Source organism: Orbicella faveolata, unplaced genomic scaffold, assembly GCF_042242905.1.
Source record: "Orbicella faveolata isolate gen_17 unplaced genomic scaffold, um_ofav_v1 contig_1, whole genome shotgun sequence".
Lineage (NCBI taxonomy): Eukaryota > Metazoa > Cnidaria > Anthozoa > Scleractinia > Merulinidae > Orbicella > Orbicella faveolata.
Genome location: NW_028301536.1, coordinates 30,708,412 through 30,728,091, shown reverse-complemented (window position 1 = coordinate 30,728,091; position 19,680 = coordinate 30,708,412). Strand labels below are relative to the sequence as shown.

Genomic DNA, 19,680 nt, shown 5'->3' with positions numbered 1-19,680 from the left:
TATTTAATTTAATTTGTGGAAAGGCCTAATCAAACACTTGCAGCCTGATTACCTGTCTAGGCTGTTACCTTCAAACTGAAATTTTCTGAAAAATGGAGAGACCAGAGTTCCTATTTAAGTTTCAAAAATCCTGGTTTACTTGACAAAAAGAAGTTAACATAATTCCCCCTGAATTTTTCGAACAAATTTTGTTGAAGTTCAGTTGAATAATGTCGTTTCCACCGTTTTAACGGAAATCGGTCAGAGTTTTCAGAATGACTCAGAAACCCGAAAAAGGGGACTTTTAGGGAAAAAAAATCCAGAACATTTCCTAAGGGTCATGTATGGCTCTCGACCCCTTCAGAAGACACTCGTTGTTTCGGAAATCAGTCACCATTTATCCTAGATGCGCGCCTCAGTGAATATGAAACATCATTTCGTGAAGTTTACTATATATAAATCTACGAACCGCAAGCTTAAACCTTTGAACTGAGATACTTTACAACATCCTCTCAAGATACTCTTCAAATTTACAGGATGTGAGCATGTAATACAACTACAACAAGGCTTCTCGAAATTGTTGGAAAAAAACAAACAAACAAACAAACAAACAAAAACAAAGAAAACAAGAGAACTTTCACGAGTTGGTTCTATTCATTTGATAAACCGTGTACATGCTTAAAATTCTATCTGCAGTTGCTTTTCATTTAAATTTTTCTCGAAAAGCAGCGACCCTTATTTTCAGTTCTATGGGAAAAATATTATTTTCTAAGCTCTTTTTTGAAAACGTTTGGTTCTGGTTTTGACGATATGTCGTGCGCATAATACGAAATAGGAATAGAGTTTTAAAACCGGAAGATCCCAAGACACAATATTCGACAGTGTCAGGGTGATTCTCAAAATAACAAACCTGAGTGGTAGCTCTTATAAAGGTACATCTTCAAAAGGTACGTGCTTAAAATGTTAATTCTCCTTACTGGTTTGTAATATTCTATTAATATTAATTCTGAGAATTTGGTTCTTCAACAATACAATTACTTTCGTTAGTTATTTTCTTTTTGCATATCATTCTTGCATTGAAACTGTTAAATGTCAAGAGCACAAATAATGTACTTATCTGAATTTTATGTTTCCAATGGTCAACTTGCTCCTGAGACCAAGAGTGCTCTGCGATCCAGGATGGCGGCACTTTCTTTCAACACTGATCTGTTTCCAGCCTTGAGGATAAAGAAATATATCAATAAATACCACTCTTTTAGCTCACTCAGTCAACTGACTAATTTGCAGTCGTGTCACATACATCAGAAAACAGTAATGATCGCGATTTGCTGTGGTTTCGCATTTTGTCTGAAGGTGAACTTGAATTCTTTTCTGGTATCCACTGTTCATCCGCTCCCCCCTGTATCCCTCTTCTCCTAAATAACTGATTGCCATTCCCGATTCCCCTGATCCTGATTCGCCGAAAACACTCCCTCCCTTCTTAGACGAAAAAATTCTTTGAAACATAAGTTCACTCCGAATATAAACCAACTTGCTTTTATTAACATTGTCTCGAAGAAAGATGCAACTCTCTTATTATAAGCGTCCCCAACGGAAGATCTGTCTTGCTTTGCATGGAGGGCTTGTTTCGTCTGTATTTTACGCCGTTATCGTGGGACTTTAGAGTGACGTTTACTAAACTTGTTTTGTACTTCACATTGTCATGTGTGGAGAGTTCTATCTCGTGGCCTCATGGTTAGTGTGCTCGACTCTGGTCGAGCAGTAACAACAAAAGTTTAAGTTTCGTCTTATCTTGTTTTCGTGCCATGATTTGTAAGTTACAGTTCCATTTTCTCGTGTAAAATGTCCAGTTTAGTGATCCAGATCTATGATCAATTATTATTAAATTGGTATTATAATTTGATTTTTCTTGCAGTGGTTTCATCAGACTCGGCGCTTTTTTTGACGAGTATTAAAGCCAATCACAGCTTAACCAGCTCAACTTAAACAGGTCGCCAGTCAACCTAATTTATCATCATCATTAAAAGTTTATAAACGACGTTCAGAACATACCAGCCAAATTACTCAGATGGTATCTTCGTCAGCTTTAAATGCTGACATCATATTTTCTTTTTACAGGGGTTATACCCAGGTGTATAAGTGATGATGAAGAGGAGAACTAATAATCAATTATTATACCGCATCAAGAATTTTCTCTTGACCGCATAAAGTCCAATTGGGCTTGCACAAGACCCCCCAGAAAAGTCACACGGGCCAGAACGAATCAGGAGTATTAGAGTGCACCTTTCCTTATTCGTCATTTATCTGTTACAAACCGTTGCATTGGCCAACTGCACTCAGGGAGTTTACGCCATTTGTCAACCCTCTAAAACAAGTTCTTCAAGAAATTTGGACCCTAAACTTAAACAAGACTTCACAAAATTTCTAACCCAGAACGGTTCTCAGATCGCAAAATTTAAATCCTTGAGAGACCCTCTCACTTCCCCTTCTTTATTACAGTTTAACCACGTTACTTCGAACTCTACGCTATCGATCTCACTACGAGCATGCACTTTCCCTTGGATACAATGAAATTTTCCGTCCTTTACTATCGGTTGTCTAGAAACCCCCACCGTATAACTAAGTACCCACGTGGTTCCATGCCGGGCCTGTCAACAAGACTTGAAATGAGAGAGATGAGATGAGACTTTATTGAACCGGCACTCCCCGGCGGCGGTGGCCTCATGGTTAGTGCGCTCGTCTCCGGATCGAGCGGTCCGGGTTCGAGCCCTGGCCGGGGACATTGTGTTGTGTTCTTGGGCAAGACACTTTACTCTCACAGTGCCTCTCTCCACCCAGGTGTATAAATGGGTACCGGCGAACTTAATGCTGGGGGTAACCCTGCGATGGACTAGCATCCCATCCAGGGGAGAGTAGAAATACTCCTAGTCGCTTCATGCTACAGAAACCGGGATATAAAGCTCCGGCCTGATGGGCCACTTGGCTCGTATGCAGACTTTACTTTACTACTCCCCGAAGGGGTTTTTCGGTGATCAATTAACCCGATTTCATGCCAAAGAAAGACCACTGAGATTATAGAAACGCCTATTTAAAGCAAATATAGTCACAACTATGATTTACTTATCTGTAATTCAGTTGAATTGTTTCCAACGCGAACAAGATGTAACAAACAGCATCTTCTCGGGAGTCCATTAGTTGTGCCACACTTCATTTCAATTCAGTCGTGATGACAGAGTTGGTCGTCAAAGCAGAGCAAAACACTACCAATACTGGTCTTTTGGATTCACCTTTGCTGGCTCTGTTCGACTTGTGGAAAACAACAACAAAACCATAGTTCAGGTTCAAGCATAGTTCAAGCTAAACCATAGTTCAGGCTCAAATAAAAGCGATTAGACTTAAACTAATTAAGTGTAGTTGCGAAATATCATCAGTAGGGTTGCCGAATCTCTTTCGCTTTTAATAATAATTTTCTCTCATCATTTAGAATAAAACTTTTAAACGACTAACAACAGGGTTGAGGGACTGGAATTTTCTTCAAATATAAATTAATGTTCTCTTTATGTCAGAGCAATGGGCAGGGGCGGATAATGTTTTCTGCTTTCATATAAAGGAAGAAAGTGCAGATGGTCGTGCTTGGAAAGGAACGGCGATGAGAATACATGAACAACATGACCTCAAAACTTCTCAACATGAAGACTATATTGGACCATTAAATGGTTGTGAAAAGCTAGGGAAGCTAAAGGAAAAGTTAACAACTAGTCAAACAAGAATTCACACAAGAGAGGAAGGAGAAACATAAACTTGCCTGAAGAACACACATCGACAAAGACGTCCTCGCTCTTGCCTTCCCTACAATGTAACGGCGACCGACGCTAAAATGGGTGTGTCATTTTACACCTCTTTATATACCGATATTAAAATTCATCCCAGCGATGGGAAATATGTATTGCACAAGAGGAATGTCTACACGTCGCGATTGTAGGCTTTCAGTATACAAAGGGTGAGAAAAGAAAAACTTGTCAGAAAGCTCGCATGGGAAAATATTTTTATTCGGGGTTTATATTGCCAAGACGGGGTCGTTTAAATTTAAAGCTGTGTTATTATGCGTGGACGTCGGGAAGCAAAGATCTAGCATGTACGCGTGCTCGGTCTCATCCCTCCCCTCCCCCCGTCATCAACAATCTACTCGTTAACTCGCCTTACTTCTCCTCGTTTTTCATTTTTGTTTTTGCTTCAACTTTTTTTTTTGCTTTAATAATAATAATAATAATAATAATAATAATAATAATAATAATAATAATAACACGATAAAGCAGCCGCGTATATACATTGGAAAGTCTGTCGCAACTATAATATAAAGACATCAGAAAAGTGCTATGACCATGAGCCGGAAACAGTTACAGAAAACGAGGATGTCACGATATTATGGGACATGCCAATACACACAGACAGGAAAATAACAGCCAACAGACCCGATATATTGATTAAAGACCACAAAACGAAAACCTGTAAATTTATTGACATGGCAATACCATCAGACAGAAACAAATCCGTGAAAGTCACTAAAAAACTATCCAAATATAAGGACTTGGAAATCGAAACGAGCCGAATGTGGGGCATGAGAACGGAAACGATACCAGTTATCATTGGAGCACTTGGAGCTATCAAAAAGGGACTAGAAACTTATCTTGGAAGAATTCCCGGCCAAATAAGCATCAGTGAACTACAAAAGATAACCTTGCTAAATACAGCACACATTTTGAGGAGGGTGCTATCAAGCTAAAAACTGGCTATCCCCTAGTGCCCCAGGACCATGGTCTTGTCTCGGCCCTAAGGACTCTAAGCAAACATTACGTGAGGACGATAATAATGATAATAATTAAACCGCCCGCAAAAATCTAAAGTCGTATACAAAGCCAGCTGCTGGGATTGTGACGCTTTCTATATCGGCAAAACAAAGCGACGACTGCATGACAGAAAGGTCGAGCATTTAAAGCCCTTACGCAAGTGGGTCACGCTTCCGCTGTTGCTGATCACGCAATCTCCACCGGCCATAACATCAAATAGGACCATTTCGAGGTCTTAGCTAGTGGACAATGTGATTTACATTGTAAAATAAAGGAAACATTGTTTATACGAGACTTAAAATCAGCACTTAATGACAATGCTAGCAGTGAAAAGCTGTCACTTTATTAGCTATCACCTTTAGTTTTCGTTATTGTTTAGTTAGTTACCAGTACCTCGCTTTGTAGTTTTAAGTTTTAAATCTTTCGGTTTTTTGGAATCGCCACTTCTGAAGATGCGTGCTGTAGCATGCAAAACGTCAAGAAAATTTTAGATTGTTGTTCCAAACCATGCGTAGCTCATGTGTTATGTTTGTTGCCGCTGTTTGCATTTTATTTCTTATTCATTGAGGTTATCGCACAATAGTAACATCACTGAAAAATAGGTCCGCAATGCGTACTGGGGTCTTATGCTTAGTTTTATTCCTTTCGGTTGGAATGCTGTTTTCAAATGTCAGAACCTGGGAGTTGAATTGCTACAAGTGAGAAGGTAGACATAACAAGTTTTTGCAATTTTTAAGTGGGAAATGTATGGCAGAATACTGTTTACTTACTTACTTTATCCTCCAATAATAATTATCTATTTAGCTCTTAGTCCTAATGGGATATAACACAACAACAATCTCTCAATTTAGCCCTGTTTTGTACAGCATGTTGTGCCTTGTCCCATGTGAGTTTTAACTCTCTGAACTCGGCACTGTTTACACATGTCAAGTGAACATGTACATGTAGTGTCAAAAGGTTTTGCTGCTGTAATGACTAAGCCTATTTTAAAACATCACAACATCAGCAACTGAGTACCGCAGGGTTGTCAGTTTTTTTTTTGAGTAGGGGGTTCCATCTAAAATGTAGGCAGGTAGGGTTTGTGTGAAAAACATGCCGCGAAGCGGCTGGACAAATTAAGACGCGCACTGTGCATCATTCGGGGAGAGTATGGGAGGGGGTCGCCCCCTCCCATTAGGAAGATTTTGAAAAGTAATTCCCTGAGATGCAATGTGGTGCTTCTTTTAGCAAATATTGTGTACATTTGTTGATGATTTTCTCCAACCTAGTGTTCGTATAACGTCGCGGCAAAAAGGTTAGGGAAGATTGACTCACTCAAACAAATCGCTCCAAAAACAAACAAGTAGAGGATTTCAATAATAAGTAGAAATTTTTCATTTAAGTTTCGCCTGCATCACTAGTGTTTGTTTTTTTTCTTGATACAATGTAAATTACACTTGCACCGTTACTTTGCACATTGTATCCCTAAATTGGTTGCCTGTTAATGACAGACTTTACTTGAACAATGCCGTAATCATCTTTAAAAGTGCTAATAAACTCTTCCCTGAGTACTTAATCGAGAAATTTACTCGGCGCTCACAAATTCACACTAGAAATATTAAACAACGCGGTCAACCGAACATTTCAAGGTGCCGTCGAACCACCGGACAGCGGTCCTTCACCCACCGTGGGGCAAGGCTCTGGAATAATATAAGATCTTCAGACTCCGATCATCGTTTTTGGAAAAGAATTGTTTACCTACTTTTTTCAGATAAATCTATCAGAATCCATTGTATGTCACTAATTTTTTAATGCATATTTATTACCTTAGTTATTTGGTTATTTTTTTAGATACAGTCGACTCCCGATAACTCGAACCTTCAGGGGAAATAGTAAAATGTTCGAGTTATCGGGAGTTCGAGTTATCGAGGGTAAAATTATATAGAAAATGGTCTGAAGGGAAATGAAAATGACTTCGAGTTAGCGGGGGGATTCGATTTAGTGAGGGTTCGAGTTGTCGAGGTCAACTGTATTTCAACTGTATTTCAGTATAATAGTTATGTAGTCTTGTAACTGAAAAACCCTTGTAGGGATTTGTAGTAAAGTATGTATCATATTTGTATGTATTGTATCTCTACTGTATTGTATTTGTGCATAAGGAGGCAATAAAAAATACCTTTTCATCTTTTTCTTCTTGGACTAACTTCACAAAGTGCACTATTATACAATTGTCTTTTTTAAAAACTTAAAAACCCAGAGAGAATAAAATCTCATCAAGAGCCTAAAAAAGAAATTACCATTTTACTACAGCAGGAGCTTCCTGAGACTACAGTCAGAAGCGATGTCTTGTCTGGCAGATAAATTTGGCAATTATGCACACAGAAACCACGGCTTTGAAGCGTTCGATATTTTGGCGCTTTCTTGGCTTTATCCCATATAAAATTTAATTTTAAAATAAGATTATTTCACGTTTCTTTCATATTTTAACCTCATGTTCGGAATTTTAGGCTTTTTTTTTATAATAGCGAACGTATTTGACACGCACGCGTTATCTGATAACCATCTCGTCTAGACTTTGCTTACGTACATTATTTTAAGTTAGCATTTGCAGTCGCGTGTTCGTTTCGCGAGGTCATTTATCGTAAACAAACTCCGTGCGACTAATTCGAGTAATTTCCCTGATGAATAAAGTAGTCTTATGGATCTTTCCTTCAGAGTACTTTTCCACCGATTCCAAACAATAAAATTTCGACCGGATAAAGACTGAGCTATCTGTCGCGACTGGAACTAATCAACAAATGCAATCAAAATGTAGCTGTTCCCACGGTTATCATCCCAAAGCCAAGTCGTGTTAATAAACAAGGACAATTCCCTCAGATTTCGATAAACGCTGCCGTCGAAGCGTTTAAATTCGCCAAAATCTGACGCTGAGAGCACATAATAGCGAGACGTACGGCGACTGAATGGAAAGAAGCCAAAGAAAGATCCATCGGAAAGACGAGCTCACATGGCCTGCTCACATACTCACATGTTCGCCACATGTCCTATCACATGTCTTAGCATTAAACGGTACCAGTTTACTGGCCGTGACATGCCCCTGCAAAAATCAAGCGGGGTGGCCATTTTGGTGTCCTTACAGGAATGTGGTTTTTTCGGCCTAGAACCGTGCACAGGGAGACCAACTCTGAAAAGCCACAGGTCAAAATTAGGTTTGCGTTCCACTTCGTCGAACGCAAAATCAGTTTCGATTCGTGTCACGCACTTTTTCAGCAAATACTTTATTCCCTACGATCCAATTTGAGTTCAAACAAATTAATAACTGAACAATTTTATTTCCATTTTATTTCTCCAATATCATGCTCAAGACTAACCTACTAGCATTCGGAGTAGGCGGCGCAGGTTTCGAGAATGCGCCGATCGCCGGCTTATTTTGACAACCCTGTAACAGCTTGCTTGTGGTGTAACCTGATTTCAAGCCAATGAATGTGGGTTTGCGAAAGCGTATTAGCTTCAGTGCAATCCGCACTAATCACAAGCCGAGTCTAGATATGTTGGCTTGCGTGTGTAAATAATACACCGCATTTTACATGTGCCGAATCTAATTCATAATTATGTTAAATAAATTAGGTTAAATCAGGGGCGGGGCAGAAGACTCCTGATCTGGATCATTCACCAAAAAGTGACGTCACATCCGGTTTAAACTGTGCCGCCCAGCTCGTTTCACAACGCGAAAAAATGGCGTTTCGATTGGGGAAGATTTTCCTCTATTTGCAAACCATCAGGTTAGTGTCCTTTCTTACTGAGGATAGAAAGATGTTGCAGGTACATTTCTTCGACTTTTTAAGCAAAACGTTCGGCCAAAGAGAACAGTTTAGTATTGTTTTGAAGGAAAATAACGGAGAGCCTTCTGTCATCGAATGGCCGATTTTAAACATTTGCAAAACTTGTGTTGTTCCAACTTTTGGTTCTTATTGTTCGTGATTCGGTGATAACACTAAGTGCAATAGCCTGTAATGTTGAAAACAACCTGGATGAAGTATTGCTGGCCACAGTTTGCACTGTGTACAACGGGAACATGTTTAACAGAAGCCGTTTTTTTCTAAAAGTGAACACAGTTGAAGCTCTGTATCCACGTGAGTGTGGTGGAAAATCGTACACTCAAGGTTAGTATCCTATTTCCGTATCTCTTGTTGAATACTTTTCTTTCTCTGTAAGAAATAATCTATGTTGAGAGCTAGAGTTCATTGTAAATGCGTGCTTTGGGGATATCAGATTTCCCCGAAAAGATCAACAAAGGGGTGAAGCAGTCCAGATGAGACTTTCCTTCAGTCATCCAGTGGTTAATTGTATATTCCTCTGTATTGTCTGAACCGCAATGCCGACCTGGGGATCAACTTCTTTGAGCAGTTCAAAAAGAGGGAATTGGCCTGTTTAGGGTTAGCTCCCAATAGAATAGTATGGTATATCCTTACCTCTTAACTTTACCCCCGCTTTTGACAGGTACCCACTTCTACTGTGACCTGGAGGGGGGTGGAGGTACTCCCTTATATGCACAATATAGATATGTGTGGCCCCAAAGGGTATGGTTTTTCAGCCATTTTGGTCATAAATAGGGTATCGATTTTGGCCACTTTGCTCTTAAATAGGGTATGGGTTTTGTACTCTAGTCTTGAATTGGGTAATGTTGTTTGGAAGAAGCTACTTTTTCATCGTTATTGACACGACCATAAACAAAAGGCCTTCAAAAAATATGTTTAAGGCAACTGTGTCAGTGGCAACGGTTGCAAATAGGTTGTCCAATTTTTGGTCTGTGTGGGTCTATTCTTATAGCAGCTTACAGTGTGATCCGATTAACACCTCTACATTACTCTCAAGTGTTTGTCAAGGTAAATTTGAAAAAATGGGCTTCTGTTAAATAGGTTCTCCCTCGTCTAGAAAACTGACATTACGCTCTTCTCTTAGTGTAATGCCTACCTAAGAGAATAGGATATTTGAACTGAGCGTAACTTACCTAGAACTCATTATTTCCACGCAAACGATGACTCCTGTGGAATTCAGCGAAGAAGAAACGACGACATTTCGTAAAAACACACGCCTTCAAAACAGCGTGGTTTTGAATAAATAATCGTTCTGCTCCTCAAAGAAACGATATGACGATGAAGACGTCAAAATTTTGTTTATCGTGACCAAATAAAACGTTAAAAATATCCCGCCGATTAAGAAATATTGCCATTTTACTTACTAAGAGAACGATTATAGCGCGCTTTTTTACCGGATGTGACGTCACTTTTTGGTGGATGATCCAAACACAAAAATAGTGCCAGGCGTCGCAGAGTGTTCTTCCCCGCCCCGCGGGCCCCCTGAGTTAAATAGATTATGTTTGCTCGAATGGAAATTAACACGTCGCTATCGCTCGCTCTCAGCAATTTAATTCGGCAAAAAAATCAAACTTATTCATTCGAGTCGACTAAAATTAGTATTTGATTCGGCGCATGTAAAGTCCGTCGTTTAAACCGGGCCTAAGGAGCAAATCGGAAATTTGCCCAATAACCCTGAGCTGATTACAAGTAAAGCGAGGGCCCATGACAGGAGATGGTTGCCCCTCCCCTCCCCACTCGGTTACGCCATCGTCTTTAGAACCGAGCAGTGTTAGAGAGCAAAATCGGAAGATGTCGGAAGAAACCGAGGGCAATCTACCATATCCACCGAGGAGTTAAAACAAAAGCATTGTTCCAAACGTTGAGTTAAGATGGAGTTGCAAGGTCAAATTTCACGACAGTCTATTTGCCCGGGCCCGTTCGCGGGCTCGCTTCCGGCATTTCCTAGAACTCGAACAAGAACCCTGCAAACGACATGGAACAATGATTCAACGGCGCAATTAATACGGACAACCTTCATTGGGAACGCCGCAATAATGAGTGCTTCTGAGCGAACACCGGCTGCAGGAACCTCTCACGAGATTGAGTATACTGTCAGACAGACTGCGAAGATCCATCGCGAAAAGGAGGAAGATTCGAGGTCTTCAGTGTGGCTTTCTGTGGCAAAATGCATCGTTGGCATCCTCCTGTTCGCTTCCGTGCTAACATGTCTTGTCGCCAGCAAAATTTCTTTGCTGTCTATGGCTTCCTTTCATTGGAATAGCGCAAATGCCACTGAAATACAGAAGAAAGACCCAAAGCAAAATCGAGAAACTCTTTTCATTATGACTGTACTAGTCTTAATGATCCCAGAGGGTTTCTCGTTCCTGAGAGCTTGTTGGACGAGTCTCTTCAGCAAAAATCGTAAGTGGCCGTGCAAGAAAGCCATCATCGTGGTAAGCTCTTTTTTCCAAGATAACAGTAAGTTTGTGACTGCGAAGTTTTCTTAAGTTTTAGCGGTTGCTCGCAAGTCGAGATAGCTGCATAATAATTGACCTGTAATAATTCAGATTGCGCTAGGCTAGCTGAGTGCGCACGAAGTCAACAGATACCCCTACAGGATTTCCTCACACAGTCAAGCAAGGCCAGAGCTAAGGCTAAGGAGAACCATCAACTAAGGGGAATAAAGGGATATGAATTTAACTGCAAATATAGGCATAATATTTACTTTTGGGCTGTATTAGCGATTTTTTTCAGCTAGGCGAAAAATGGCGAAATGCTGTAGAGAATGTTTGTCCCTTGATGTCTTGTTCGTAGCCTCACCATGACTGCAAGGCAAAGTGTTCAAACTTCACCCTACCCCTCCAATATGGTGTAAATTTCTCCACCCATTTCCACCTCCCCATCTTGGGACATGTATGGGAGGAAGTTCATGTCTGCTTGACTGATGGCCAGTACTGAAACCTGGAAGGGCGGAATGCTGGAACAGCGGAATACTTAAACCTGGAACGTCAGAATACTAAAAGCAGGAATACTAAAGTCTGGAACACAAAATTGCTAAAACCTGGAATGCATGAAAAAAAATCCTACGAAAACACAGGATTAATAAAATGCAGAATGTCAAAAAATATAAAATAAATAAATAAGTAAATAATCATCTGGAATACTGAAGACAGGACGTAAAAAAATTCCTGGATTTCCTGAGCTTAGCTCAGTTTTACGCAAAGGCAATGCGTTGGTCAGTGGTTGCAAGCTCAAGCATTTTGTGATCAGAATTAAATGGAATTAGAGAAACTATTTCACAGTGTATTCCCATAGAAAAACTGTATCAAATTAGTGTTATGTAAGGTTTTCCTTGCCACAGCATGACAAAATAAAATGAGGAACCAAGACCGCAATGAGGTCTATTGATTGTTCAGTGGACATCTCCACGGCCAATGCACTGAGTCAAATGTGAAATCTTCGATCTCATTTTCATGGATGACAGGTCACTAGCTAAAACAACTGCTTACCTTTTTTTGGGATTGAAACTAGCAAATATAATTGGTAAAACAATGATTAGTGAGCTGATCTTTAACCCTTTGTACAACTTAAGTGGAAAGAAAAACGAGCTAATTAATAAATGAGAACAAAACTCACCTTGTGGAAGTACCCTGGGGGGGACTCTCATATGAAAAGATCGGGGTGGACTCTGGTCTCACCCGGGGGGTACATGTACTTTAGGAATTTCTGGAGCTAGTTCAGCTGAATTTTGCTACCCTATACTAGAGTAAACTCCCCAAATCCCCCCCCCCCATCTATTGACATTGTGGAGGCTTATTTGTGTAAATTTAAACCTACCGATTTGATTTTTTTATATTTTTGAGTGGCAATTCCTGGTTTCCTTAGTCTAAATAAAATCTTCAACCAACTGGTCAGTTTCGCGAGAAATGATACCCTATTCTAGACCCAAATGCTCTGATTTATATACCCTAACCTAGCGTAAACTGCTTGAAAACCATACCCTTCACAGCGGCACATACCTATATAGCCCATGTATGACAGCACCCCCCCCCCCCCATACTCCCCTGGTCTCACTTAGAGTGTTGATGGCAAAACACCACTTTTTAGCTGTCAAAATATCTTTTAGGGTACACTCAAAGAAATAATATAATAAAAGAAATGCTCTGATTTCCGTTTATAAGCTCCATTTCTGCCGGTTTCTTAAGTCCGACCTACTAATGAAGGCTCTGTAACACGTTCGGTTTGGGTCCACTATCAGGAGACGTACAAACGGCTCTTCAGGAGTCAATCGAAAGTGCTTTTAATCAGGTCTCTTACTTTCGTGATCTTACACGTTCAGTGAGCTATCGAGAGTATTGAATATGTAAGTGATGCCAATCTTACTATGATCAAATGTCATGTGAATCATATCAATGTCAATAAACAATCTATTGTGTCCATATTGTAACATCCTTTCTCTTTAAAAAAAAACAATAAAAATAAAATTTAGGTGAACAAAATAAAGAAACGCTAAAACATATAAGATATAACTGTAAGCTCGGCAATCATGCAATGTTCAGTAGCACACATAATCTTTAAAGCGTTCTGGAGGCCTTCGAACACGTGCAGGCCTCAGGGTCATTGGTGAGGGGTTGACACCTGATCCATTTGATTCACAAGCTGGCTCTGGCGGTGGAATGGTTGCAGGAAGCGTTTCGGATCTATCAGTTGGGTTGCTTAGCGGAAGCGGTTCATTGTGCTGTTGGATTATAGGTGGTTGCTCTTGGGTCTTTCGAAGCTGTACGCGGTTGCGACAGTACACTCCACCATCCGCTGTTTCAACTGTGTACGAGCGCTGGTCACGTTTCTCGATTACCAGTGCTTTGCGCCACTTTTTCTTGCCCAGACGGAGTGGTTTCATGCACACTACGTCACCCTTGTCGAGGGGATGAAGATCTTTGGCTGTGCGGTTGAAATAGTACTTCTGTCGATTTTGGCGCTCGATGAGTTTTTCTTGCTCATCAGATGGTTCGCTGGCTTGCGGCTGCAGAAGCTTGCCCGTTGCTGGTAGCAGGGTCTTCGTTCTCCGGCTCATAAGGCACTGGGCTGGGCTGGGCTGGATCCCACTCCTTGTGTAGGTGTGTTGCGATGGTCTAAGATCGCCAAGTAGGGGTCAGAACCAGCTTTACATGCTTTGCGAAGGAGTCGCTTTGCTGTCTTTACGGCGGACTCAGCTTTTCCATTCGCTTTGCTGTTTCCTGGACTGATGGTGCTATGTTCGAATTCCCAGGTCTGAGCGAACGTGGCAAATTCTTTGCTGGAGAACTGTGGCCCATTGTCGGATACAACTGTATCTGGACATCCATATCTGGCGAAGTGGTTCTTGAGTTTCAAGATGACGGTGCTTGCCTTAGTGTCAGGTAGTTTGTCCACTTCCCAGAAGTTACTGTAGTAGTCGACTGTTACGAGGTAGTTCTTGTCTTTGAATTCAAAAAGGTCTGTTCCCACCTTTTCCCAGGGTTGTGATGATACTTCATGCGGTAGGAGGGTTTCTTTCTGTTGACTTTTCTCAAACGTCCTACAGGTTTCACATGCTTCGACTAGTTGCTTGATCTCTGCAGACATTCCGGGCCAGAAGACGTAGTCTCTCGCTCATCACAGACACGATTCAATTCCCATGTGTGAGGAGTGAATCTTGTTTTTCATCTCTTTCTGTAGAGTGGCAGGGATCACTAGTCTTTCTCCTTTAAAGATCAATCCGTCTTGGACTGTTAGCTCATCTCTTAGGCTGTAGTAGGGGGTTGCTTGTGCCGGTAGATCGCCCTTGTCATCTGGCCATCCCTTGAGGATTAGGGACTTTACCACCTGTAGTGTTTGGTCAGTGTCTGTTTCTTGCCTGATCTCTTTTATCCTCTGGTCACTGATGGGGAGGGCCTTGATCATGTTTACTAACTCAAATTCTTTGTCGTCTTCGCGTCCCACTTCAGGGAGGTACGCTCGGGATAATAGATCAGCTATGTACATCTTCGCACCACATTCATAGTGTACACTGATGTTGTACTTTTGAAGTCTCATCATCATGCCTTGAAGTCAGCAAGGTGCGGATGATAGAGGCTTCTTGAGGATAGATTCTAGTGGCTTGTGATCGCTTCTCACTGTGACTGGTCGTCCGAAGGTGTACTGATGAAACTTCTCGAGAAAGAACACTATTGCCAACATTTCTTTCTCGATTTGGGCGTATCTCTCCTCAGTATCAGTGAGTGCACGGCTTGCATAGGCGATTGGCTTTCCCTTTTGAAGGAGTGCAGCTCCGAGACCCTTTTGGCTTGCGTCGCATTGTATCTCGAGCTCTGCTTTGGGGTTGTAGTAGCTTAGTATAGGAGCCGTGGTCACAAGCCTCTTGATTTCTTCGAATGATTTCTCCTGTTCCTCAGTCCTCTGCCATTCCACATCTTTTCTTGTTAGTCACCGCAGTGGTTCCGTTACATCGGCCAATCCAGGTAAAAACTTTGCAAGGTAATTGATGAATCCGTTAAGTCTTTGTATGCCTTCAACATCTTCAGGCTTCGGCATTTCTTGAATAGCCTTCGCTTTCTCTGGGTCCATCTTCACACCATGACTCGTTAGTATGTGACCCATGAAAGACACTTCTTTTTGCTTGAGCTTTAACTTATCTCTGTTAAGGGCAATGTTGCGCTCACGACATCTTTTCAGTAAGGCTTGGAGGTTCCTGTTGTGATCTGCAATTGCTTCTTGTTCGCTGTTTCCAACGCCATATACTAGGATGTCATCTGCGATGTTAAGAACACCGCTCAAGCCTTCTAGTGCTTGGTTTACTCGCTTTTGGAAGATTTCAGACGAGACTGACAAACCGAAGGGCAATCGGCACCAGCGGTATCTTCTGAATGGTGTTGCGAACGTTGTGAGTAGGCTTGACTCTTGGTCGAGAACACAGTGCCAATATCCTGAACCCAGGTCAACAGTGGAGAAGACCTTGGCATGAGATAATTCTGGCAGAATTTCATCCAGTACAGGTATCTGGTAAGTTTCTCTTTTTAACGCCTCATTCAATGGCCGTGGATCGATACACACTCTCAGCACACCTGATTTCTTAGTAGCGACTGCCAGACTGCTTACCCAAGGTGTTGGTTCTTCCACAGGTGCAAGGATTCCTTGTGCGACGTATCGACTTAGTTCTTCCTTCAAGTCATCTTTTAGTGCGGTAGGAACTCGTCTCGTCGGGGTGATGATAGGTTTTAACGCTATCGTCAACTTCTAAGTGGACTTCACCGGGAAAGGTTCCCAACGGACGGTCAAATACGTCTGAGTATTGCTTTATTACTTCTTTGGCTGTTATCTGTTTAACTTGTAGCTCGTTTTCCTTTGGAGGAGGTGAGGCTGCGATGAAATTTTCATCATGAACAGTGATTAGCCCCATTTGTTGAGCCGCTCTTGCGCCGATCAAAGGTGTTAAATTGCTTTCGACAACGACGAATTCTACAGAGTACTTCTTCCTTGTTCTCGGGTTACGCATGATGAGCCTTGTCGTTCCTATGGGTTTCACCTGAGATCCATTCCACATTCGCAGAGTTTTCGTGATCGGCTGGATTTCGTGACCTGTTGCGTGTTTCACTGGGATGATTTTGATTGATGCTCCACAGTCAATTTGAAGGTTGACCTTTCTGTCATCAATAAGCATCTCAGCGTAAATTTCTTTAGCGTGACGAACAGCGTGGATGTCAGATTCTTGAGAATCCATAGCAACTCCAGTTAGAAGCTCGATGTCGCTCTCTTCTGATGACACGTCTTCAGGTTGGTCGGAGATTCCATGGACTCCTCGGGATTTGGATTTCTTGCAAACACTTTTGAAGTGGTTTCGGCCGCCACATCCGGAGCATTTCTGTCCCCAGGCTGGACATTTCTCCTTTTTCAGTGGGTGTTCACCTCCACAGAATAGACACTTCTTTGCCAGGTTTCGGTGGCACATTCCAATCATTCTTCCCATCGTGTGAGCGGTGTTTATCTTTCTTGCCAGTTTGTCTCCAATCTCTTATTTTATGCACGCTATCGTCCCCAGAAATGGCTTTTAACTGGGTCGCAGTGGCTTCATCACTTCTACAAATATCTACGCATTGTTTGAGGGTGAGACTTCACACTTGCAGAAGCTTCTTTCGTATGGTATTGTTGTTTATGCCTAGAACAATACGATCCCTGATCAAAGTGTCACGCATGCAATCCCAGAAATTGCATGACTTAACTAGATTGCGAAGGGCAGTGACATAAGCATCAATGGACTCTTGTGCCTCTTGGTTGCGACTATTGAACATATATCGTTCATAAGTTTCATTAGTTTGGCCCAGTGTAAACTCGTCAAACTTTTCAGAATCTTCTTGTCGTTTTCATTTTCGAATTGGAAGCCATTGTAAATTTTAAGTCCTTCCGTCCCGACACAATGCAGAAAGAATGCGACCTTGTAGTCCTCTGTTTGCGAGTTTAGCCCAGAAATAAGAGAATAATTCTCCCATACCTGTTTGTAGGATTTCCAAGCGTCTGCCAGATTCCCTGAAGTGTTGAGCTTTCCAGGGGGTTTAAGGCCATGCGCTGGAGAGGACATAGTAGTGTGCGTGATGGGTGCTGTCCCAGTCCCAGCTGTTGCTGTAGTTGTCGTTGAGGTTGCAGCCGTTGAAGAACTTGTTACCATTTTCAGAATGAAATCCTACCACCCGCTGCCACCATGTAACACATTTGGTTTGGGTTCACTATTATTAGGAGACGTACAAATGGCTCTTCAGGAGTCAATCGAAAGTGCTTTTAATCAGGTCTCTTACTTTCGTGATCTTACACGTTCAGTGAGCTATCGAGAGTATTGAATATATAAGTGATGCCAATCTTACTATGATCAAATGTCATGTGAATCATATCAATGTCAATAAACAATCTATTGTGTCCATATTGTAACAGGCTCCATTTTGGAACAGCGGCTGGTAATTGAGTTCAGTTTCGTTTTAAGTGGTATCTTTTAATTTAGGAGTCAAATAAAGCTCAAGCCATGCCCAGATTGGTCTCCCTTGGGGGTTAATTCAAAGTTTCCAATGAACACCCTGACCTTTTCCTTTTGGTTTCCCTCCTCCCCTCTCCCAGGATTAACGAACACCTGACTGCAGTAAACACATTAACATAATTACATTTTGGTGGTATCACCTAATTGTGCACAATTTCTTTTGCTTGAAGCATGTGTTTTAGTATTCGTGGAAGTACAAGCTTCTATCTAAGTTCTGGGTTAAGTAATCCAGCGTTAGGGTTTCTTATGTGTTGCTGGTTTTAGTAATTTTGTGTTCCGGGTTTCAGTATTCCTGGTTTTAGTATTCCAGCATTCCAGTTTTAAGTAGTCTAATGTTCTGGTGTTCTGGTGTTCTGGCGTTCCACTGTTCCAGGTTTCAGTACTACACTGTACTAGCCCTACTTGAATGATATAGACAATGAAAGAACAACATTTCTTCAAATACAAGCTGATGTTGCAATGAAATTTTAGGCTTGTTAATTTAAGTGCAGTGTCAAATGCAATAAAAAGATGCTATTTCAACTCTCAGAATTTGCAGGTTTTGACATTTTGCAAAGTTCCAAGGAATTTAGGACTTCCAGTTGTTCTGTGCAATTAGCAGAGTTCATTCTGCTCAGATGCAGTTGGATGACAATGGAAATTATGTACACAATGCTTCTCATAATAAAATCAGAACAAGCCATAGGTTGTGGCTTGCTTTCTAATTCATTTAATTATTATTTTGTTTTGTTATTGATGCTGACCAAAATGATCATGGTCCCTTTGGGGATGAAGATGGGGTAAAAATATATTTATTTCCTTCCATTATATTCCAGGGTTTAGTTTCTGGCCTTCTAGAAGTCTTTGGCCTGTGTTTCTTCACAGTTGTTATCTTGGTGCAGACAGATATCCCACCTGATTTACGCATTATCATGATGAATGGAGTGTTTGTTTTTCCGGTACTTTGGCAAGTGTATAAAAAGGGACCTTGTCGTCGAGATCAGTACTCTTGGATACAATTTCTGGCGTTTACCCTGGCGCTGATCCTGGAGATAGCAGGAGTTGGATTCCTGATGTATCTGGTGAGTGCGTGTACATGTAGCTGTACTGTACATACTGTACATGCTATTTATGCAACGCTTTCGAGTGGTATACCACTCTGAAATAGTTCAAACAGTGACTTTGAATGTTTATTTCGTTTCTATTCGTTTAATCTGCTTTTTGTTAATTTCGAGTGATTTCCGGTCAGCGGTCGTTTACTGTATTTTAGTTGTGTCATTGCTTACATTGCTACTCGGGAAAGTACTAAACATGTTTTTCGTTCCCACTCAAAAACTCGCGCAACATTACCGCCATGTTTGTAATGCTGTCGAACTGAAGTGAAATATAGTTGAGTTCCTGTCACTGTTGTATTTCCTGCTTCCCCACAACCATGGAATATCCTACTAGTCACTTGTATTTTCTCAGTATACACGCAAGCCTTTTGGCAAGTAAAGGCTTGTGTGTATTCCAAGAAAATATAAGTGATGAAAGAACAACAAAAAAAATAAATACTGTTAGTAACTATTTTATATCATGCCATAGAAAATACATTGGCCAAACAAACAATGCAACATACGCACAGCGCACAATGGGAAAGTTGGGTGTAATATCGTGGAATATACAGTGGCCTTCCTGTATTCTGATTGGCTGTATTTTCTGTGGCATGTTATAAATATTAGTGGGGGTGGGGGGACAGGTACATTTTGTATTTTTAGTGGGAAGTAAGGGTGGAAGTGGACGTTCAGACTGCCTTACTTGCAAAAAATTATGAGTGATTTTAATTTCAGACAAAAAAGTGTCCGAAAATAAAACTATGTGAAATTTTTAAGTGTCCGAGATTTTAGGTGTCCAAAATATTTTCAGTAAAGTATAAAACTTTTAAATACAATGTAGCTCCAAAGCCACTAGTCTCCTTTATTGAGCGAACCAGGGCTTGACACTAATGGTAGCCAAC

At 41.1% G+C, this 19,680-nt stretch overlaps 1 protein-coding gene across 1 annotated transcript in view; it reads left to right on the top strand.

Moving 5' to 3' along the window:
- Positions 1 to 10,525: 10,525 nt before the first annotated feature.
- Positions 10,526 to 19,680, top strand: part of LOC110053534 (uncharacterized) — a 37,059-nt gene continuing 27,904 nt past the window's right edge. Inside the window, exons 1-2 of the mRNA XM_089272127.1 lie at positions 10,526 to 11,118; positions 18,521 to 18,766. Coding sequence (XP_089128253.1) covers positions 10,555 to 11,118; positions 18,521 to 18,766 — 810 coding nt within the window. The 5' untranslated portion in view covers positions 10,526 to 10,554. The remainder of the gene's footprint in view (positions 11,119 to 18,520; positions 18,767 to 19,680) is intronic.